This window comes from Pseudorca crassidens, chromosome 14 (genome assembly GCF_039906515.1).
Source record: "Pseudorca crassidens isolate mPseCra1 chromosome 14, mPseCra1.hap1, whole genome shotgun sequence".
Taxonomy (NCBI): domain Eukaryota; kingdom Metazoa; phylum Chordata; class Mammalia; order Artiodactyla; family Delphinidae; genus Pseudorca; species Pseudorca crassidens.
This window is the reverse complement of record NC_090309.1, coordinates 70,869,642-70,893,279: the sequence shown is the minus strand read 5'-3', so window position 1 is coordinate 70,893,279 and position 23,638 is coordinate 70,869,642. Positions and strand designations below refer to the sequence as shown.

Genomic DNA, 23,638 nt, shown 5'->3' with positions numbered 1-23,638 from the left:
AAGAAATGTAAATGGCTCCATAATTCTTTCCATGCTTCCTATCCTCATGCTTTCCTAATCTCTTTTTGTGCAAAGCTCAAAGTATCAGGAAAGAAACATGGTGAGACTGAAGAACAAAGAAGGGGTAACTACCAAGAGTTTGATGCGGGAAGTTTTGGTACCTTTTTTCTCTAGCATAGACACTGGATAATACATATCTTTTCCTCCAAAGATATGTATTCCTCTGTTTACCCCACTCCATCTCCCTATCATGATTATTCCTGCTCTTTCCAATGGCTTACATCTACTACATGCTGAAGACAGCATCCTACAGCTTAAAAAAACAAACAAAATGAGAGCTAGGTTAAATCTGAGCTCCACCACTAATAAGCTTTATGATCTTAGGCATGGCTTTGTCTTTGTTTCCTTATTTGCAAAATGAAGGGGTTGAACTAAGGTGATGTCAATAGTCATAATGCTAATAGATTCTTTACCTCTACTCCCAGATCCACAGTGGGAAGAAAATCTCAGGATGGGTTGCGTTGAAGCTAACCTAACATGGTGAGTAAAGTCGATCTTCACTGTGTCTATTCTTTCTCTCTTCAGCCTACCCTACTGATAAATTCTATAAAAGTTAGGAGTAAGATACCTGGGGCTCTGTTTTACTTCCCTCGCTATGATAGCTGTCTCCTTTCTAAGTCTCTCCTCTTATTGTTTTCCTTACCAGTACTTTAATATCACTTCAATTACACTGACATACTCTGTTGCATCCAGCTTTTCAGATCTCCCTACGGGCTGGTCCCAGGAATGTGTATGCTGGTCAACGGACAGGAGTCTTCAACAGGTCGTCCAACACCTGGAAAGTGCAAGGTCAAGTAGTTTCTTGGTTGGGGTTGAAGGTGGTAGAGCTTTTAAGAGGGAGGAAGGAAGAGAGTGAAGGAGGGAGGGAGGGAGAAGGAGAGGGAGAAGAAAGATGGTTAGTTAGTTAATTAGTTTTGGTAGTGGGGGAAGTTCTGGGTTCGAACAAAGTTTAAGAACAACTGGTCTGTGAATCATTTCTGATTGGAATGGGGACAAATGCCTCCCTTTGTCCTGGTGGAGGAATTCTTTCCATAAATAATTGATGTTGGGGAAAGCAACCTTTTTTGTTTGTTTGTTTTCCCTCAGTCCACATTATTTTGCATTTGAAATGGCCATTATCTTTCCCTTTTCCTACTTTTCCTTTTCCTCTTCCAAAACAAATAGAAACTTTTCTCTTTATTTCTTAGATCAAGTCTTATGGAATTGGGTTTGCCTGAACCACAGGATACGATTTCTTCTTCCACCTCCTCTGCTTCTGTGGCTCAGGGGCCTGTTCTACCCTGTTGTGACTGTAAGAAGGCAAAACATTCTTCTGACAGTAGCATCTCCTCTGGATCATCCTACAGCTCCAGCCTGTCTCACCTTCCTGTCTTTTCTGAAGGAACAACTTGGCGACTCCGGAGCCACAGTTTACCTATTTTACCCCCAAATCAACCTCCTGTGTTCAGGAACCAAGGCACACCCCTGCCTTCCTTTGGGCTCTCAGAGCTTTTCCGGAAATCAAAGCCTTTTCAGAATTTGGCAGCTCTTTCATCCTTAAGTCCTCAAAGCACTTTTATCAACTCTCTTTTTGAATCCCCAAATCTCTACAAACAAGAAGAGAAAACAAAGGATGAGAGAAGGAGCAAGAGTCATTTGACAACAGATCATAGGCCAAGTGCTATTTTCAAAGAGAGACCACTATTGTCAGGGTCAGCTCCAATCCAGCTCTCTCCTTTGGCTAGGCGGGAGTTAGAGGGACATATGGCTTGGAAGGTTTCTACTTTGCGGGAACAAACAGTGCCTCTGCCTGTGAGGGAATCATGGGCAATGCTGAATTATTTAACTGAGGTACAAGGAGGAGTTCCTGAACCACAGAAACCCCAAATCCACTTATCTATGCCCATTCATCAAAGCACTGAGCAGGATATCAATAATGAATCCCCAGACCTTCCAGCATTTCAGCTCCACGTGAACGTTGGAGCGGAATCTGGATTAAGCAGAACAGAAACAAAAATTTCACAGACTCTTATCCCAGGTAAGCAGTCACAACCTGGGGATGGCCCCCAAATCCTTGGATCCAGGCCCTTAATGACATCAATGGGCACTCCACCTCCCAAAAGTTTAGGAGTTGACATAGCTCAAGAGGAAACAACTTTACTGCAGAAGGACCCAAAACGTGTGTTAGAGCTTAGTGTAGAGCAGAGGGTCATAGATCTTCCAGAAAAAAGGATACAGCAGCATGAGACCCAAGTGACTAATGTGGAGCTGACCCCACAGCTACCATATCAAGTCAGAGATAGCATAAAGGTTACTCCACTGGCATTACTTCAAGTCATGGATTCAATGGGGTTAATTCCAGAGTCACATTCAGAAGTGATAGAATCTGTAGGTTTGTTACCACGGCCACCAAATGAAGTCGTGAAACCAATGGAAGCCACGGAAAGAGTGAGTGTAAGCCCAAACCCATCATATCAAGTCATTAAATCAGTGGAGGTAACACCAAGATCTCAGCAGCAAGTTATGGAATCAAGGAAGATGACCTCAAGACAGCAGAATCAAGTCATAGTCAATGTGAAGGTAACTCCTATAGCATTGCTTCAAGTCATGGATTCTATGGGGATGATTAAAAAATCACATCCACCTATCATACAGTCAAAGGGAATGACCCCAAGGATGCAATATCAAGTCAAGGAGTCAGTGAAAAGGACCACATTGTTGGACCATGAAGTCATACAACCAGGAAAGATGAGTCCAAGGCTACAACATGCAGTCATGGAAACTGTGGAAATGACCCCAGGGCCACAGCATAAAGTTATGGAATCGGTGGACGTAACATCAAGGCCACAAAGTCAAGTCATAGAACCACTGAAGATTACTCCAAGGCCAATATGTCAAAATACAAAATCACCTGAAATGATCACCAGGCCATTGCATCCAGTGATGGATTACCTTGAAGTAACTCCAGTGACACTATTACAAGCTATGGATTTCATGGGGATAATTCCACCAACCCAGTCACATGTTATAGAATCTGGGGGTTTGACTCCAGACACACAGTCTCAAATTGCAAATTTGACCCCAAGGGCAACTCAATCAGATGGTTTGACTTCTTCTAGCTCTCCTACTACTATTGGTCCATGTGGAGTGGTAGAATCTGTAGGCTTACCTCCAAAGCTACCACTTAAAATCATGGAATTGGTAGGATTGATTCCAATGCCATCACAACAATCCATACATTCTCTAAAGGTAACTCCAACAGCACTGGGGTCACCCATGGGAATGATCATAGCACCACAGTCACAAGTTGTAGAAACTCAGGATTTGACCCCAAGGCTAATATCTCAAGCCAAGGAATCTCTGGAGTCAACTCCTGAGTCATGCATTCAAGTGCTAGACTCTGAGGGGATGACTCCACAACCACATCATCAAAGCACAGAATCTATATCATTAACCCCAGGACCACCTCATCAAGTCATGGAGTCTTCAAGGTTGACTCCAAGGCATCAAATTCTGGAGTATTCAGAGATGAGTCCAAGGCAAAGCCATCACATCACAGAAACTATGGATTTGACATCTGACACCTGGCTACAAATGGAGAAATCTGTAGAGGTGACACAGTCACACCATCAAATGATGGAATCTTTAGGGACAATCCCAAGGTCACTGGGTCAAGGTACAGAATCTATGGGAATGAGCCAAAAGCCACTGCCTCAAGTCACAGAATCTACAGAAATGCTACAAGAAATGCTACAAGATTCATCACTGCTTCAAGATGTGAAGTATATGGGGATGAAGCCAATGCCACAATTTAATGTTATGGATTCTATGAAGTTATCCCCAGGATTGCAAAATTTGAAATCTGGGAAACTGATCTTGGGACCAGAGTTGCAAAATGCAAAATCTATAGACATAACCACAGGTTCAATTCCACAAATGGTAAAATATGGACAGCTGATCCCAACTGTGAGCTCTATAGAATTGGCCCCAGAACTACAACTGCAGAGTATAAAACCTGATGAGTTGGCCTCCACACCACAGCTGCAAAGTGAGAAATCTGTGCAGTCAGCCCCAGGGTCTCAGCTTCATGGTGTGAAATCTATCCAATTGACCCTGGGACCACAACAACAAAATGAAAAATCTGCTGAGTTAGTCCCAGCACCACAGTTGCAAAGTAGGGAATCTATAGACTTGGTCCCCAGTTCACAGTTGCAAGGTATGGAATATGTTCATTTGGCCCTACCATCAGAGTTTCCAGGTATAAATACTGTAGAATTGACTCTAAGACCAGTACAAGAAGATATGAAATCTGTGGAGTTTGCCCCAAAGCCATGGTTACAAGATATAAGATCTGAGGAGACAGCTCTAGTATCATTGCTTGAAGATGTGAAAACTCCTCAAATGGTAGAAAGTAGGAGGTTGATTCCTGAGACACAGGTAGAAGATATGAAATATGAGGAACTGATCCCAGGGGCACACATTCAAGCAGTAAAATCTGTAGAATTGAACCTCAAACCGAATCATCAAGTCACAGAACCTAAAGGATTGACCCCATGGCATCAAGCTTCAGAATCTTTAAGGATGATCTCAGAGCCAGGATATCCAGAAACAGAAGCAAAGTTTACCTCTGACACTTGTCACCATGCAAAAGAATCTAGGGGGTTGATACAATCATCTTTAGGAAATACTCCAGGGCCACTGAGCCAAGCTTTAGAATTTATGCAGATGAACTCAATGTCATTCCAAGGTACTCTTGAGCCAATGTTCCAAAGTGTAAAAGCCATGGGAGATACTCCAGTGTCACAGCACACAATACAAGAATCTTTAGAGTTGGTACCAGGATCAGAGATGCAAGGTATGAAATCAAAGATGTTGACCCCAGAGTCCCAAGGTATGAAGTTTGTTCATCTGAATCTAGGACCATATTCAGAAGTTATGAACTATGAGGAGTTGATCTTGGAACCACAATTTCAAAATGTGAAATCTGTTCCATTGACCTCAGAACCACAGTCCAAAAGTATAAAACCTGAGGAGTTGACTCTAGGGCCATTAATGCATGATAATAATTTTGTGGATTTACACGTGCCACTGGAAGAATCTAGTAGGTTAATTCCTGAGACACAGTTACAGCATGTTGAATCAAGGAAAGTGACCATGGAACCACATTTACAAGGATTGAAATCTGTGGGTCTAACTTCCAGACCAAGGCATCAAGACACAGAGCCTGCAGAGTTAGCTGCTGAGATCTTCCCACAAGAAGAAGAATCTGTGAAACTGATCCCACAGCTAGTCTTGAAAACTGCTGGGGTGGTGCCTAGGCCACATTTTCAAAAATTTTCAGAGATGACTCTAGGTCAAGGCTATCAAGATACAGAAACTGTGAGGCTGACTTCTGAGGCTTTGCCCCAAGTAGCATTAACACAAAAACCAATAGGTCAAGTTAGAGAATCTACAGGAATGACTCCCCTAAGGCCACATCTTCAAGTTACAGAGTCATCAGGGATACCCCTAAGGTCAGAATATGAAAACACAGAAACTGTGGGGTTGGCAACATTTCCAGTTGAAAACATCCAGGAGGTAATACTAGTACTACCATATTCAGAAAAAGGATCTCTGGAGTTGACTTTAGGACCAGGGATGCAATGTGAGATATCAGAGCCACTACTGCAAAATTTGAAATATGTGAAGTTAACCTCTGAGTCATCCCTATTAGTGGTAGGATCTAAACAGTTTATTACAGGACCAAAACCACATGTTATGGAGTTGACCCCAGAGCCACAGCTCCAGGCAGTAAAGTCTAGGCAGTTGGAGCCAGAGCCAAAATTACAAGATGTGAAATATGTTAATTTAATTCAACAGTCAACTACTACCAGCGTGGTAGAATCAGAGAAGCCAATACAAGAGCCAGTGCTACAAAGCATGATATCAGAGGAATTGACTAAGGAGGCACAGCTCCAAGGGCCACAGCTGCATAGTGTAAGATTTTCAGAGTTATCTCCAGAGCTGCCACTTCAAGGAGAAAGACCTATAGATTTAATCTCAGGGTCTCCACATCATGGTGTGAAATCTGATGATTTGACCCCAGGTTCCCCAGTGCAAGAAATAAAATTGTCAGATTTTATCCCAGGACCAAAACATCAAAGTGTTGTATCTGTACAGTTGACTGCAGAATCACAACCTCAAAGTATGAAATTTATGGAACTAAACTCAGGACCATGCTTGCAATGTATCAGATTTTCTGATTTGACCCCAGAACCAAAGCATCAAGGTTTCAAACATGTGCAGTTTATACCAGGAACACAGCTTCAAGACATAAAGTCTGTAGGATTTGTAACAGAGTCATCTTTGCAGTCAAGTCAAGGGCTCCCAGCTGAAAATATGAAATCTGTTCTGTCTACTGAAGGATCACAGTTTCACAGCTTGAAATCTGTCAAACTGACCTCAAAACTACAATTTCAAGATGTGAAATCTGAGGAACTGAACCTAGGGCCAAGGCAGCAAGATGTCAAATTTTCTGAATTGACTTCAGGGCCAAAGCTTCAAGGTGTCAAATCTGGGGAGCAAACCCCAGGACCACTGTTTCATAGTGTGACTTCTGTGGAGACGACTCTAGAGTTAGGGCTTCAAGATTCTAAATCAGCAAAGATGTCTCCAGGGCTTCAAGGTGTGAAACAGGTGGAGCCACGGCTACAAGATGTCAAATTTTGTGAACTGACATCAGGAACTCAAACTCAAGGTGTGAAATCTTCAGAGTTAAACTCAGGGCAACAACAACAATATGTGAAGTTTTTTGAGTTCACTCCAGAGCCAAAGATGCAAGGAGTAAAATCTATGAAGTTGACCCCAGGACCTGAGCAGCAAGGCGTTAAGCCTGAGATGTTAGTACCAGAGCCACTGTTTCAAGGTGTAAAATGTGTGGCAGTAGACCAGATGTCAAGCTTTGAAGGTGACACTTCATATAAATTAGTCTCAGAGCCACAGATACCAGATGCAAAATCTATGGAGTTGACTCCTAGACCGCAGTTGCCAAGTGAAATCTATTCTGAGTTGACCAGAAGACCATGGTTACAAGTTGTGAAATCTTCTGAATTGATCCAAAGACCACAGTTGCAAGATGTAAAACCTGTAGAGTGGACCCCAATCTCAAAGCTTCAAGGTTTACAGTCTGAGGCGCTAACGCCAGAGCCACAGCTGGAAGATACGAAATCTGTGGAGTTAACACCAGGGCCACATTTGGGAAGTATGAAATCTATGCAGTTAACATCAAAGCCACAACTGGGAAATGTCAAATCTACAGTGTTGACCCTTGGGCCACAGGTGCGAGATGTGAAACCGGTAGAGATGACCCCAGGCTCAAAACTTCATGATTTGAAAACTGAGTTGTTAATCTCAGAGTCAGAGTTGAAAGATCTGAACTCTGTGGCCTTAACTCCAGGACAATGTCCAAGAGGTATGAAATCCACGTTGCTAACCCCAAGTCCACAGCTGGAAGTTAAGAAATCTGTGGAGATAACATCAGGGCCACAGATAGAAGATGTCAAATTTTGTGAACTGACATCAGGAACTCAAACTCAAGGTGTGAAATCTTCAGAGTTAAACTCAGGGCAACAACAACAATATGTGAATTTTTTTGAGTTCACTCCAGAGCCAAAGATGCAAGGAGTAAAATCTATGAAGTTGACCCCAAATCTTGAGTCACAATCTCAAGGTGTCAAATCTGTAAAGTTGAAATCTTCAATACAGTTAAGAGATGTGAAGTCATCTGAATTGCCTCTGGGGCCAAAAATTCAAGGTGCAACATATATGAATTTCAACCTTGGGCCACAGTTGCAGAGTGTGGAAACTCCTGAGTTATCCCCAGGACCACAGCTGCAAGAAGGAAAATTTTTGGCATCAACCTCAGAGCCACAGCTTCAAGGTAGGAAAACTGTGGAGTTACACCAAAAGCCACAGCTTGAAAGTATGAGAGCTGTTCAGTGGATGCCTGCACTAGTGTTTCAAGGTGTGAAATCTCTGCTAAATCTTGGGTTGCAATCTCAATGTGTCAAACCAGCAGAGTTGAAACCTTTGATACAATTAAGAGATAAGAAGCCATCGGTATTGACTCCAAGGCCAAAGCTCCAAGGTATACAATCTCTGGCATCACTCCAAGAACCTCAGCCTCAAGGTCTCAATTTGAAACCTTGTCTACAGTTTAGAAGTAAGAAATCATGTGACCTGACTTCCAAGTCAGAGCTCTGTGATGTAAAACCCATGATGTTCAAATCTAGGCCTCACTTGCATGATGGAAAATCTCCTAAGTTGATCCCAGGACCATGGTTTCAAGAAGTGAAACCATTACCGTCATCCCCAGGAACACAGCTTCAAGGTGTGAAGTCTGTATTGCTTACACAAGAGCCACAGTTTCCTGAGGTGAAATCTGGGGTATTAAACCAAGAGTCACAATTACAAAGTGATGAAACTATAGAGTTGAACTCCCTACTACACTTGAAAAGTATGAAGTCATCTGAGTTGACTCTTCAGACAGAGCTTCAAGGTGTGAAATCTGAGGATTTCAACAGTGGGCCACAGTGGCAAGGCCCAAAATCTTCTAAGTCACCACTTGAGACAAAGTCCCAAGATAAGAAATTTACTGAGTTAATCTCTGACTCACAGCTGCAAGGTACAACATTTTCTAAATTGACTGTGGGGAAAAAGATTCAAGGTGTCAAATCTACAGATTTCAACCCTGGGTCATTGTTACAAGGTGTGAAATATTCTGGATGGACCTCAAAGATAAAGCTTCAAGATGTAAAACATAAAGAATTCAGCCCCAGTCCTCAGTTGCAAGTTCTGAAATCTTCTGAGCTGATTCTGGGATCAAAGCTTCAGAATGTGAAATTCGTGTTCAACTGTGAGCCACAATTGCAAAGAGTGAAATCTTCTAAATTAATCTCAGACTCAAAGTTTCAAGATGTTGAATCTGTGAAGTCCAAATCTGGGCCACCATTGCAAGGTGTGAAATCTTCTGAGTTGATACTGGGGACAAAGCTTCAAAAAGTGAAATCAGTGGAATTCAAGTCGGGTCCACAGTTGGAAGATATGAAATCTTCCAACTTAATCACAGGTATAAAGCTTCAAGATGTAAAATCTATGAATTTCAGGTCTGGACCAAACTTGCAGGGTATGAAATTGTCTGGAGTTATCCCAAGGGAAAAGCTTCAAGGTGTGAAGTCTGTAGAACTGAAACCTAGTCCAAAGTTACAAGGTGAGAAATCTTCTGATTTGACTCTGGGGAGGAAGTTTCCAGGTGTGAAATCTATAGAGTTGGACTTAGGCCCACACTTACAAGATATGAAATGTTCTGAGCTGATCATGGGTATAAAGCTTCCAGATGTAAAATCTAAGCAGTTAAGTTCTAGACCACACTTTCAAGGTATGCAATCTTCTGAAGTGATCCCAGGGACAAAGCTTCAGAAAGCGAAATCAGTGTTCAACTCTGGACCACAGACACAAAGCAAAAAATTTTCTGAGTTGATTCAAGGGACAAAGCTTCAGGATGTAAAATCCTTAGAGTTTAACTGTGGACTGAAGTTACAAGGTGGGAAATCTGATTTAACACAGAGGAGGAAGCTTCAAGGTGTGAAATCAGTGGAGTTCAACCCTGGACCACAGAGACAGGGTGAGAAATCTGATTTGATGCTACAGTGGAGGCTTCAAGATTTGAAATCTGTTGTTCCATGGCTGCAGGGTGTGACATCTTCAGAGTTAACACCAGAGACAAAGCTTCAAAGTGGAGAATCTGTGGAGTTCATCACCAGGCCAGTGTGGCAAGATATGAAACCTTTTGAATTGACTCTTGGTACAAAGGTACAAGATGTGAAATCTTTGGGATTTAACTCAGCTCCACAGTTACAAGACAGGAAATTGTCTATGTTGACACCAGAGGCACACCTTCAAGGTGTGAAATCTATGGAATTCAACCCTGAGGCAAAATTGCAAGGTGCAAAATCTTCTGAACAAAAAAAAAAAAAAAAAAAATCTTCTGAACATATAAAGCTTCAACTAATGAACTCTACTGAGGTCAACCCTGGTCTAGAATTCAAGGTTGCAAAACCCTCTGAGTTGGCCTTGGAATCAAAGATTCATAGTGGAATATTGTCTGAGATCAGTGGTAGAAAGCAGTGGCAAGATGAGAAATCTTATAAGTTGAATCCATGGCCAGAACTTCAAAGTGTAAAAGTCATGGTGTTCAATCCTGGGACACATTCGCAACATATAAAATCTTCAGAATTATGTAAAAGGACAAAGCTTCAAGATGTGAAATCTTTGGAATTCAATCCTGACCAACAGTTGCAAGATGTGAACTCTTCTGATTTTTGTCTGGGAACAAGGCTTCACGGTATTCAATATTTTGAGTTCAATCCTCAACCACAGTTGCAAGAGGTAAAACCTGAGTTGAGCACAGAAATGAAGCTTCCAGATGAGCAGTTTCTGGAATTCAAGCATAAGCCTAAATTACAAGGTGGGAAATGCTCTGAACAGAATCCAGGGCCACAGCTTCAGTGTGTAAATTATATGCCAGTCAACACTGGGTCACAGGTGCAAGGTATAAAGTCCTCTGGGTTGAATCCTAGTCCACAGCTTCAAGGTAGAAAATCTAAGGTGCTCTGCATTGGGCCTAATTTGCAAGGTGTGAATTCTTCTGCATTCATTTCAGAACCAAAACTTCAATGTGTAATTTCTACTGGATGCAACCCCAGGCCACATTTGCAAGGCACAAACACTTCTGAATTAACTTCCATTTCAAAACTTCAAGGTATGAATTCTTCTAAGTTAAATTCTGAGATCCCAGGAATGGATGTCATATCTAATGAAAGGATTAAGAGGAAACAGGTGGAGGAGTCAGGGAGCTCACTCCGGAGCCTTTCCCACCATCCACCACAAAACTGGAGATCACTATCTAGGATCTTCCAGGCAGGATCAGGGGCTCGAAGAGGCCTTACCTGGCCTGTCCTGGGCAGGCGACAGAATGTCTGGGAAAGTCGCTCCTGGAGGCAGCGACTACCTCGAAAATACCTCTCCAGTATGCTAACGCTGGGCAATGTCTTGGGGACCAGCATGGAAAGGAAGCTTTATTCTCAAACATCTTTAACAGAAAGAGCCACTGCAGATACCTGTCAATCTATTCAGAATTTATTTGGGGTTCCAGTTGAATTGATGGCATTTTCCCAGAGTCTGCTTGAGAAGGGTCAAGGTACTATTTCTCAGCCTTCAGTTGTCAAAAACTACATTCAGAGACATACTTCATGCCATGGTCATGAGAAAAGAATGGCCTTAAGGATGTGGACACGTGTCTCCATGTCCTCCATAATACAGCACTACTCTGGCACTAGAGTGAGAATAAAGAAAACAAACTCAAAGCCCTGTGATATATCCCAGGAAGTCACTCAGCACATGCCTGTTTCATGTACAGGGAGTCAGCTTTCTGCCCCAGCAAAGTCAGAGTCTTCCTTCAACGTATTTTTTGCTAGGAGAGATTCTGTTCCAGTGGAAGAGAGTAAGAACTCACAGAGTGATTCACAGACAAGGATTTTTGAGTCCCAACACTCCCTCAAGCCAAGTTATCTTCCCCAGGCCAAGTCTGACTTCTCCGAACAGTTCCAGCTTCTACAAGATCTGCAGCTAAAAATAGCAGCAAAACTGTTAAGGAGTCAAATACCCCCCAACGTACGTCCACCTTTAGCTTCAGGTCTGGTTCTAAAATACCCTATCTGCCTACAGTGTGGCCGATGTTCAGGATTTAATTGCTGTCATAAATTACAGGCCACTTTTGGAACTTATCTTCTTATCTATCCACAGCTTCACCTTGTAAGCACTCCTGAAGGCCGTGGAGAGATCAGGTTGCGTCTTGGCTTTAGGTTGCAAACTAGGAAAAGACCCCAAGTCCCAGAGTTTCATAGAAGAGGTAGACGCATCACACCAAGGAGCCTTAGATCAACATCACTAAGGAAAGCTAAAGGCTATACTCAAGCTTCCAAGAGTCCTACTTCTACAATAGATTTCCTGTCTGGGTCTTCCCAGTGTCCTGCTCCTATACAAGTCCACATCAGGCGAAGGCAAGGCGGCAGCCCTGGCCTAGTAGAAAAGACAGAAATTAGAGAGGCTGGACACTATGGATTCACTGAAGTTCACTGTTTATCAGAGAGTGACTCTGGAAGCAATCAGGATGAAAAGTGGGCTAAAGTGAGAACAAAAAGGACCCATGATTCAAAACATCCAATGAAAAGAATCCCCAGGGACGTCAGAACACAAAACACAAACTTCTACACAAATAGTACAGCCATAATACAGAGGTTCTCTAAGGAATTACCAAGCCAGTTAAGAAGGAAGAGGAGTGGAGTGTCTCAGACAACTACCGCCTCTTCAAAAAGACAACCTAAGAAATCTTCCCCACCACAATTCATTCAACTCCTTTTTCGGGGCCTAAAGCAGGCATTCCAAACAGCACACATGGCTTTGGTTTGTGTTTAGTTTCTTAGGACAGGGCCGAAAGTAAGCTCATCACACGAGATGAATTGTGCCAAAGCACAGCAGTAGAGGGCTGCCGCTCGCTCAGGCAAAAGAGCGCCGTCTGTCCTGCTGTGGTAACTTTCATTAAAGTATTATCTAGATTTACACTTTAAGACTTGTTTTCTTAACATTTCAGAAGTGCCAAAGCAGCAACCTATGTTTTTATTAATTATACAAGCAATAATTGGCTTTCGTGAGCACCTGCCGTGCTTCGTCCTTGAGCGCAAGAACAGCACAAAGTTCCCACCATTATCCTGATTATACTGAAGTAGCACAAGGACATTTCTTTGCGTTCCCACCACTCTGATTATACTGAGGACATCTCATGGATCAGTGCCCAAAGCACTCAATGCTTCTTTTGCAGGCCCCCGGTTTGCGGGGGGGGGGGGGCGCGCAAAGCATTTAGAACTGTTCACAACTCTGGCTTATTTGCATGCCCCCAGTTTGCCGGGGTGGGGGTGGGGGGCCTCAAAGCAATCAGGACTGTTTGCAGTTCTGGCTTATTCGCCAGCCCCCAGTTTGCTGGGGGGGGGGGCTCATGGGTCACATCTCCTTTCCATGTCCTCCGTTATCCCACTACATTTCCCCCTTTTTGTTTTACAATTTTTGTAGCATCAAGGTGAACACGGCAGCATTACTCTCAGTACTAAACTACATGAATTATTTTGCAGCTTGTTCAGCATCAAGGAAAACACAGCAGCTTGTTGCGATGTTGCATGGCGGGTAGCTTTAACTCGTCGAACTACAGCTAAACATATGATTATTATTATAATGAGCATTAACAATCCTGCAGTAGAACCAAAGCATGTAATTTAGACATGGGATTTAGATTATTAAGTCCTTGAATAATTCCAGTCCATACTTCTTGCGAATTAAGTCGTTGTAATTTCTTCTGGAAAGTTTGTTGAATTTTCCCTTGTAAATTTACAATTTCTTCTATCAAATTTTTGTGATGTAATAAATGCTTTTTTATTGTTGTCCCAGGGAATGCAGACTGATTATATGGAACTGAAGTGACACAAAAGGCACTTTGATTCCAGTCACAACGTAGCTTCATTTGTCTTTGTAAATTTACAAGTTGGTTCCCCAACATAACCACAGGTTGTTGTAAGTTCGCTATTTCCGAATATATTTCCGAATCAATTTGTCGTTGATAGGACCAAAGCATTCCAGAATTTTTATGCCAGTTATACAGTCAATGGTCTGAATAGATTGTTGTAAAGCAACTCCAGCAACTGCAGCAGTAGCTGTTATGGCTATAATACCCATGACAGCTGCAATCAACATTCCTACAAATCTTTTACTTCTTTTTAACACATCAACTAAATATTGCAAAACAGCCATAGGAAGAGATTCTTGCCATTCCCTTCCAAGATTGACAGGAAGCCAAAGACCTGTCCGAGCTTGTAAGATATACAAACTTTCAGTAGATATGTTAAAAGATATACTAGAGTTAATACAGGTACACAGAGAGCAATTTTTAAACATTATAATACCTTGAGTCTCATTCCATACAGCTGGTCCCTTTAACAATATATAAGGTAATTTCACACAACTACGAGTATACCGAGTAACATCTTTATGAAAAATCAAACTATGATTTTCAGATTTATTAACCATATGTCCTACCCAGGCATTAATCTTTCTCAGAGCTGCCATAAGCTTCCACAAGTCCTTTTGGATAGGATAGCCATTTAAATGAGGACCAGGAGGAGAAAACCCTCCAGCATGCCATACTATGGTATCATTAATAGTATCGCTATAAATAGTGTTATCTTCTTTATGCCAGTATAAATCCTTCAAACCCTTTTTTCCTCGGGCGGAGCCAAAAGGGCTCCAATCAATGACGCTTCCCCAAGAAGTATTAACAAGAACCCGAGTCATTTCTCCTCGGCATCGAGTCCAATGGACCCAATCCGATAATCGATCCACAAGAGGCACCTGGCATGGAGGCAAATAAGGTGCAGAAACATTTTCATTAAGTGTGGAATTAAAACTTTTAAAACTATAAGCACTCAAAAGATATAACCCATGATATCTGCTTTCATTTTTGATAACACTTAACGATGCCTGATAATTCATTTTAAGGCAATGATCTCCCTTTCCCATACAAATAGGAGGTCCATTAACACCCACAGTGTTATTTTCTATTATCCTTCCTTCTTCTTCTGGCTTCAAAGGGCCTCTATCATCAAAAGGACCAGGCAACCATCCAGACTCATTTACATATACAAGAATTGGGGCATCCCACCAGGTAACCCCCATATTAAGAGGAGGGTTAGGAATATAAGTCCAATAAGTATGGTTAGTACAATTTATCTCATTGGCTGATATGCTTATTACCTGTGCAGACAACATTGCCAACATAGCTACAAAAAGATTGGTGCTAGTGAGGGGTTTACCCTGTGAAATGACAAGATTTTCAGCAGTGCCTGCAAACTTTTTCACTTGCCCCCAAGTCAATGGAGACGCCCTCTTTGTTTGATCCAATGGCATACGGAATGCTCTCTTGCTCAAATCCATCTCCGCACATCCCTTCGTCATTCTCATCACATCAAGGCTACGCTTAGTTGCCAGCCCGAAGCTTTATCTTCTTAGCCGGCACCCAATAGGATTCAGCTCCTGCAGAAACAAAAGCATATCCTCGGCCCCAACGAAGAACCTCACCAGGTTCCCAAGTGTTAGTATTTTCATTTAATATAAAAACAGGCTGTCTAAGTTCTTGTGTACTTGTTTTTGTCCAATGTCTGTCAGCTGCACTAAGATCATCTTCTCCATGATTCAAAAAATTAAGAGTAAATAAAGCAATATGTATTCTTTTCCTAGGACTTTGTACCTCATCTCCCCCTTTTTGTTTTATAAACATGTCCTTCAAAGTGCGGTTTTGTCGTTCAATAACCGCTTGTCCCGTACTGTTTCCTGGGATACCTGTAACATGCTGTATATTATGTGTGGCAAAAAAAGTCTGACATTTTTGAGAATGATATGCAGAAGCATTATCAGTTTTTATGCTGTCGGGAATTCCCATAACAGCAAAAGCTTCTAATAAATGAGTTATTACAGCATCAGCTTTTTCAGAAGATAATGGAGTTGCCCATGAGAAATGAGAGTAGGTATCTACAGAATGATGAATATATTTTAACTTCCCAAAACCAGGATATTGAGTTACATCCATTTGCCAGATAGTATTAGCAGATAAGCCTTTAGGGTTAACTCCAATATTCAAACAAGGTTGATTAATAGCATCACATTGCGGGCATGTACGGAGAATAGTTTTTGCTTGTTTCCATGTAAGATTAAATTTATTTTTCAATTCTCTGGCATTAGTATGATATCTATGATGTTCTGCTGTAGCTAATTGTACAGTACCCACTAAAGTATCAATAAAATCATTTCCATCTACCAATGGACTGGGTAAATGAGTATGAGCACGAATATGAGTAATATAAAGTGGTGCAGTACGTAGTCTAATTGTATGTTGTATTTGCAAAAATAAAGAATGCAGTTCTGATCCATTATCTGGGATAAAAGCAGTTTCAATATTTTTAACTGTAAATTCCACATACTGAGAGTCTGTAATTATATTAAGAGCAATTGGATAATCTTGTAACAATAGTATTACAGCAAATAGTTCTGCTTTTTGAACTGAAACATATGGAGATTGTAACACCTTTTGATCATGACTGTTAGTATATCCTGCTCTTCCCGTTTTACTGGCATCAGTAAAAAAAGTTGGTCCTATAACAGGATCTGATTGAACTATTTTTTTCAAAATCCAATTAGTCTTTTTCAAAAACTGTAAACGTTTATCAGAAGAATAATGATTATGTATTTTACCTATATAATGAGCACAGGCAATTTGCCAGTTATCCTCTAGTTGAAAAAGAGTTTGTATTTCTTTGTTTGAAAAAGGGACTATAAGTTCATGTGGGTCCTGACCACATAGTTGCCTTAATCGTAACCTACCTTTAATAATAATATCAGCTATTTTTTGTACATAAGATTGCAATTTCTTTTGAGCTTTATGAGCTAAAAATATCCATTCTATAAGATTATCTTGTTGTTGTAGTAAACCAGTAGGAGAATGAGGAGTATGAAATACAATAAGTCGTAAATGATCGAGAGATTCAATTCGATCCAATTGTGCATCATGTATATGTTTTTCTATCCATTTAAGTTCTTGTTCAGCCTGGGGAGAAAGTTCACGGTAACTATTCAATGCTGGATCGCCCTCCAAGGTGTGAAATAAATTTTGTAACTTATAAGTAGGAATTCCTAAACTAGGACGTAACCAATTAATATCTCCTAATAATTTTTGAAAATCATTTAATGTTACAAGAGAATCTCGTCTAATTTGTACTTTCTGAGGAATAATCTGAGTATTGGTTACAGTTTGTCCAAGATATTGCCAGGGAGCACATTTTTGAATTTTTTCAGGAGCTATCTGTAAACCCCATTCTTTAAATTTTAACTCAGCTTGTTGTAACATCTGCTGTAATGTTTGCTGATGAGGATGAGCAAATAAAATGTCATCCATATAATGAAGAATACGTGCCTCAGGATACATGTGACGTAATTCCTCCAGAGGCTGATTAACAAAAAATTGGCACATAGTTGGACTATTTAACATCCCCTGAGGGAGAACTTTCCATTGAAATCTCTGAGCTGGATGTTCTTGATTTAAGGCTGGTACAGTAAATGCAAATCTTTCACAATCTTGAGATTGTAATGGTATAGTAAAAAAACAGTCTTTTAAATCTATAATTATAAGTTCCCAATTGCGAGGGAGCATTGCAGCAGATGGAATTCCAGGTTGCAATGCCCCCATAGGTTGAATAATCTCATTAATTTTTTGTAAATCTGTCAACATTCTCCATTTACCTGATTTTTTCTTAATTACAAAAACAGGTGAATTCCAAGGGCTAGTGGATACTTCAATATGCCCTGCTATTAATTGTTCTTGTATTAATTGGTGTAATGCTTGTAATTTTTCTTGAGTTAAGGGCCACTGCTCTGTCCATATAGGGGTATCTTTCAACCATTTTAATGGTAATGCAAATTTTCGAGCAGTGGCCCCGACACTAAATTTGGATATCCAAGCCCAGTATAATCTTGCCCCGTTTTAGTTACATATTGGGTTCAGTAGCATTTAATTGCGAATAATCACATTCCTTATTTGACATCATTTGCATTGCTTCAGGGGAAATTGTTGGTATGGAGATAGAGGTTCCCCATTGTTGTAGTATATCTCTTCCCCATAAATTAATTCCAATATTGGCCGCATATGGTTGCAACACAGCTTTTTGTCCTTCCGGGCCTTTACACCCCAATAATTCCTTACTGCGCCAAATCATATGCAATGTTCCTATTCCTGTAAAAGTAACTCCCACCTTTTCTAAAGGCCAATATGAAGGCCATTCAGACTGTTTTATTATAGACACAACAGCTCCCGTATCAACAAGGCCCGTAAATTTCACATTATTGTTAAAAGTAATCGTTAATTGAGGACGTTGGTCATTGAGAAAGGATTGCCAAAAAACATTTTTTCCCGTGCTGCCGAACCCCTCGCCCCTCCCCGTACGCTTTACGGGGGCGGCTGCTTGTTTTACATATGGTAACAATAACAATTGAGCAATTCTTTGTCCCTTATTAAATTCTATAGATTTTGAAACAGAAATCATAATAGAAATTTCTCCAATATAATCCTCATCAATAACTCCAGTATGAACTGTTACACCCTGCAGAGTCAAACTACTTCGTCCTAATAATAGTCCCATAGTTCCTGCAGGTATAGGGCCATAAACTCCTGTAGCTAATTTGTGTACTCCTCCTGCTGGCGTAAGGATACAATCTCGAGGAGCAATTAAGTCAAGGGCAGCACTGCCGCTGGTAGCATGCATGAGATCAGTAACTAAGAGCCGAGGTTGAGACTGTCCTGTAATGTCTGATAAAAGCTGGCATTGCTTACTGGATACTGTTGAGAGTTTACTGTCACTTTTCCCGTATTGCTGTTGCGGCCCCGGGTTGGGCCTAGCTTCCCCTTTCCCAAGACATCATCTCGTGGAGGCAAAAGATTTCCTAACTTATCCCTTTTTGAACGGCATTTATTAGCCCAGTGTCGTCCTTTACCACACCGACGACACATACCAGGTAGCTGCTCATTCTTAATCTGTTTTGATATCTGGCCTTGCCCTTTTCGACAATCTCGCATCACATGTCCATACTTTCCACAATTGTAACATTTAATACAATTATCTTTCAACCCTTCATTCATGGCAGCTGCAAGTAAATTGGCCTGGTAAGTAGGAGATCCAATATCATGGCAAGCTTTTATATACTCCTCATGTGGAGCGTTTACGGCCCGTAACGGCCGCAATGCCTTCTGGCGTTCAGAATTTGCATTCTCAAAAGCCAAAGATTGTAATAATAAATCTTGCACGTCTATTTGTGCTACAGCTCTTTGAATGGCTGCACGCAGTCTAGACAAGAAATCAGTGTAAGGCTCACCAGGCCCTTGCGTTAACTTAGTAAAAGATTGTGCTGTTTTTCCAGGGGGTTCCACTCGTAACCATGCTCGTAAACAACACATACGTATTTGAATGATTCGTAAATCATCAAATTGAGCTTGAGCTTGTAGATTACTAAATGCACCTGCTCCTGTTAATTCATCTAAAAGTGGCCCTGGAGGATTGCGGGCCGCATTAGTCCTTGCCATGGTTTCAGCTTCCTCTCTCCAAGTTTTAAACTGCATATATTGTCCAGGTTCAAGAACAGTTTCGGCAACCGCTTCCCAATCATGAGGAATTAACATGTTTTCAGTAGCATACCCAGACAAAAGTCCTTGAACATAATTAGAATGCATCCCATACGCATTAATGGCTTCTTTTAACATTTTTAAAATTTTTATATCATGATGGTTATAATCAACATTTACATATCCATTCGGAAATTGATCATTAGCAGGCATAACTTGTCTAACAATAGGGAAAGCAAAAAAGGATTCAGAATATTGCTTTTCTTGTTTATTCACCTCTTCTTCCAACAATATTCTATTAGATTCAGGTTTTAGAGGAAAGAGAAACTGACGAGAGTCTCCAACAGGATAAGCTGCTAATTCTAAAGGAGGAGCCGAAGGAATAGTAGGACATGGCTCCTGATATGAAGGAGTAGTAGTATTTATTTTCTTCCAGTTTAGTCATCAAATTTTTAAACTTTGAAAGTATATCAGAAATCTCATTCTGTTGAGAAAGTGGCATTTCATTTTGTTTGCTAACCTGCTCCCAATCTTTATTACCATCAGAAAAAGCCCCTTCATCACTGGAATCCGAAAAATCCTCTCGTATCTCAGACACAAGGGGAGGAGGGGGCGGAGGAAGGTCCTCTATAGGAGACTCACGAAACAAAGTACGAAAAGCAGCAGAATGATCGGGAGCAGAATTCGGACGCTGAGGACGCGCCCCATTGTCACTTTCCGTTTCAGATTGTAATAGTTCCAGGGCAAGGGAAATTAATTTACAAAGAGACCAAACACGGACAGATACAGGGTCTCCATGCTGATGAGCTCTTCTTAAGGCTCGCATAACCTGTTTCCAAACTTTTAACTGGTTATGACCAGTAGGTTGAAACCAGTAACAATGTTTACGTACCAGCGCAAACAATTCATCAAAAGATCCCTGTTTCACTTTTACTCCTCAACTCCATAATAACTGTTTCAGGAGTTTACTATATTGAAATTCTACTGAATGGGAATTCCCCATTACAGTTACTCTACTGTTGCCGAAGGTTTCTCTTACTCTGAGCAGACCAATTTCCCCTTCGGTCCCGCGATCACGCGATTACTTACCTTCAGGTCCCTGTTCGGGCGCCAAATGTTGTAGTTTCTTAGGACAGGGCCGAAAGTAAGCTCATCACACGAGATGAATTGTGCCAAAGCACAGCAGTGGAGGGCTGCCGCTCGCTCAGGCAAAACAGCGCAGTCTGTCTTGCTGTGGTAACTTTTATTAAAGCATTATCTAGATTTACACTTTAAGACTTGTTTTCTTAACATTTCAGAAGTGCCAAAGCAGCAACCTATGTTTTTATTAATTATACAAGCAATAATTGGCTTTCGTGAGCACCTGCCGTGCTTCGTCCTTGAGCGCAAGAACAGCACAAAGTTCCCACCATTATCCTGATTATACTGAAGTAGCACAAGGACATTTCTTTGCGTTCCCACCACTCTGATTATACTGAGGACATCTCATGGATCAGGGCCCAAAGCACTCAATGCTTCTTTTGCAGGCCCCCGGTTTGCCGGGGGGGGGGGGGGGCGCTCGAAGCATTCAGAACTGTTCAAAACTCTGGCTTATTCGCATGCCCCCGGTTTGCCGGGGGGGGCGCTCAAAGCAATCAGGACTGTTTGCAGTTCTGGCTTATTCGCCAGCCCCCAGTTTGCTGGGTGGGGGGGGGCTCATGGGTCACGTCTCCTTTCCATGTCCTCCGTTATCCCACTACAGGTTTGGCAGAAGCCTGAGGACAGGACAAGGCCAGACCATTTCTGGTCAAGCAAAAACTACCTTCCAAAACAAAAAGCCAGAGACTATTGCTTATCAAGAGATACCAAAAGACAGACGATGCCAACTCTCAAGCTAAGGCCAACAGACCCAACCATTAAGGAGGAGAGCACATTGTGGGGAGAAACAGACCAATTCAGATCAGCTCAACAACCAACAGGAAATAGCTCTTTCCAACCCAGACCTATACAACTGCCAAGCCCATAGTTTCCCAAAGAAGTACCACTCTCAAAAACACCTCAAGCAGCCAGCCTTTGGGTCCTGTTCAAAATGAGTGTAATAGCAGAGCTAAGAAAAACTTTAACAGAAATGAAGTCTCTAGCCAAGAACTCCAAACCAGGAACCAGAGTTCATGCTGGAGGGAGACTCTTACATGGTTCCCCTATGAACAGAACCTCACACAGTCACCTTAAAGAAAAACCCACACACAAGGAACGAAACCACCACAGCTTCTGTAGGGAATAACCCCATGGAATTCTTCTGGAAGTAGCCAATATAGTCCCTCTGAGAGGAGCCACCACAGGGCCTCTGAGAGATGTCGCAGTCCCTCTGAGAGGAGATGTCGCAGTCCCTCTGAGAGGAGATGTCGCAGTCCCTCTGAGAGGAGATGCCACAGTCCCTTTGAGAGATGTCACAGACTCTTTGAGAAAATCCGTCGCGGTCCCTCAGAGAGGAGAAGACACAGTGCTTCTGAGAGAAGACCGTACAGGCCCTCTGAAAGGGGCAGACACAGTCATTCTGAAGAGTGGACACAGTCCCTCTGAGAGGAGCCACCAAAGTCCCCTCAAGGAGAGACTCAAGCACAGCTCACCTAGCGAGAAGCCCAGATATAGTTTAGGTAAAGATTTCAGGAGTAACTCAAACATGTTTCCTAAAGACCACACCAAAAATCCCCAAGGGAGGGCAAGTTTGGAGGCCTGACGCTAGAAAATGGGAAGAGACCCGCCCCAGTTATTCATTGCCTCACTCAAGTCTCCACCAAGCTGCCTTTTCGTGGCTTCTTTCCTGCTCAGCCACTGGCTTCCACTTTCTGCGCCCTCAGCAATAAAAGAGTTTCTACCTGAGGGGAGGGAGGGAGGGAAGGCGGGAATGGCTCTGTCATTTCCCTAAGATAAATAAACGGGTAATAATTGACCTTCCTGTGCACCTAGAAAGACCACTCGTCGTGCCCGGTGGAGCATGGGGTCGTGGAGGGGCAAGAGAGGTAGTGCAGACGGAGGGAACGAGACGGACGGACTCCGAGGCCAAACAGCGGTTCAAACCACCAAGCCCCAATTTCCCGAGTCCCAAAGCGCACTCTCGGGGCGGGGTCTCAGAGGAAGTGTGTGGGGGGCGGGGGTGTCTGGGGGGTGGCTGGTCACGTGACTCGCCCTGCCGCAGCCCCCTCGGAAGCTGAGAGGCGGAAGTAGACGTTAGGCACGGGGCTCGCGGCGCGCCGACTCCACATCCGGGAGCGGAGAGGAGAGCGGAAGTGGCGTTGATCTGGCCGGAGCCCTTGGGTGAATTTGTTAGGCGTGGAGAGGCAGTGATGTCTTCCAGACTCGGTGCAGTGCCCGCCGTGAGTTTCTCGGTTTGACCGTTACGCTTTAGGGGTAGCGCTGTCGAGCCCGCCACACGCGGTCCCTCGCTTTTGTCCCCTGCTCAGAGTTGGTTTTATCAGAGCCCATCGCAGGCCCCACCCTTCTAGGTCAGATATACCAGCCCGCTCGTTTTTCCCCCCACTTCTGCTGCCCGATCCCCACCCCCTTGGACTCAGTTCCTCGTCAGATTGCCGTTAGTCTCTATTCCTTTTACATCCCCAATGCCTCCCATATCCGTTGTCCTCGCTTTCTGTCTCCCTTTTAGAGCTTCTTTCTAGGACAGGGCTTTGAGAATGGGGGAGATGAAGGCTCTAGCGTTGTCACCTGCCTTGACCCTGTAGGAAGATAGGGCGGCACATTTTTCATAAAAAGTCTTGCCTTCTTCCGTTTGAGGGAGTAGCCCCGGGAGAGCTTCATTTCTTGGCACAGGGGGATTCGTCTTTTTGTGGTTAAGGTTCAGAGGCCCCTAGCATTTACTCATGTGCTTGCAATTTGCTAGACCCCGGGACCCACATCCTTTAAGCAGCAGAGGAGCACGAGGATCGTGGGAGCTAAGAAGTAAGTGAGGTTTTGTGCGATCCATTTATAATTGTGTCGCCAGCGCTGTCCAATAGAACTTCCCGTGATGATGAAAATGTTGTGTATCCGCACTGTCCAGTACTGTAGCCACTAGCCACGTATAACTGTTGAGCGCTTGAAATGTGGCTTACATCAGTGAGGAGCTGAATTTTAAATTGTATTTTAATTTAAATAGCCACCTGTGACTAGTGGCCACCTGATTGGACAGTGCAGGTCTAATCCTAGTGTGGAGGAGGAAAACTTCGCTTGCAAAAAAAAAAAAGTCCGAATTATAATAAAAATGGAATGTGTGACTAAGTGTAGCCCTGCATTTCTTTAGACATCAAATATGTACTC

At 42.5% G+C, this 23,638-nt stretch overlaps 2 protein-coding genes across 5 annotated transcripts in view; both read left to right on the top strand.

The window, feature by feature from the left end:
* Nucleotides 1-422: 422 nt before the first annotated feature.
* SPATA31H1 (SPATA31 subfamily H member 1) lies at nucleotides 423-12,704 on the top strand. The gene is made up of 3 exons (XM_067703403.1): nucleotides 423-540; nucleotides 754-849; nucleotides 1,248-12,704. The coding sequence occupies exons 1-3, from the start codon at nucleotides 440-442 to the stop codon at nucleotides 12,550-12,552; spliced, it is 11,502 nt and encodes a 3,833-aa protein (XP_067559504.1). The 5' UTR covers nucleotides 423-439; the 3' UTR covers nucleotides 12,553-12,704.
* A 9,836-nt stretch (nucleotides 12,705-22,540) lies between these two features.
* The window catches only part of ZNF512 (zinc finger protein 512), a 35,253-nt gene continuing 34,155 nt past the window's right edge, over nucleotides 22,541-23,638 (top strand). For all 4 annotated transcript variants that reach the window (XM_067703386.1, XM_067703389.1, XM_067703387.1 and 1 more), the window contains exons 1-2: nucleotides 22,541-22,701; nucleotides 23,223-23,281. In XM_067703386.1, coding sequence (XP_067559487.1) covers nucleotides 22,672-22,701; nucleotides 23,223-23,281 — 89 coding nt within the window. In that variant the 5' untranslated portion in view covers nucleotides 22,541-22,671. The remainder of the gene's footprint in view (nucleotides 22,702-23,222; nucleotides 23,282-23,638) is intronic.

Excerpts from the sequence above, each read along its gene's own strand:
- SPATA31H1 (XM_067703403.1), top strand. The coding sequence starts at position 440 with ATGTCAATAGTCATAATGCTAATAGATTCTTTACCTCTACTCCCAGAT. Across the intron at positions 541-753 it reads GTTGAAGCTAACCTAACATG|CTTTTCAGATCTCCCTACGG; the intron begins GTGAGTAAAGTC and ends TGTTGCATCCAG. Across the intron at positions 850-1,247 it reads CAACACCTGGAAAGTGCAAG|ATCAAGTCTTATGGAATTGG; the intron begins GTCAAGTAGTTT and ends TTTATTTCTTAG.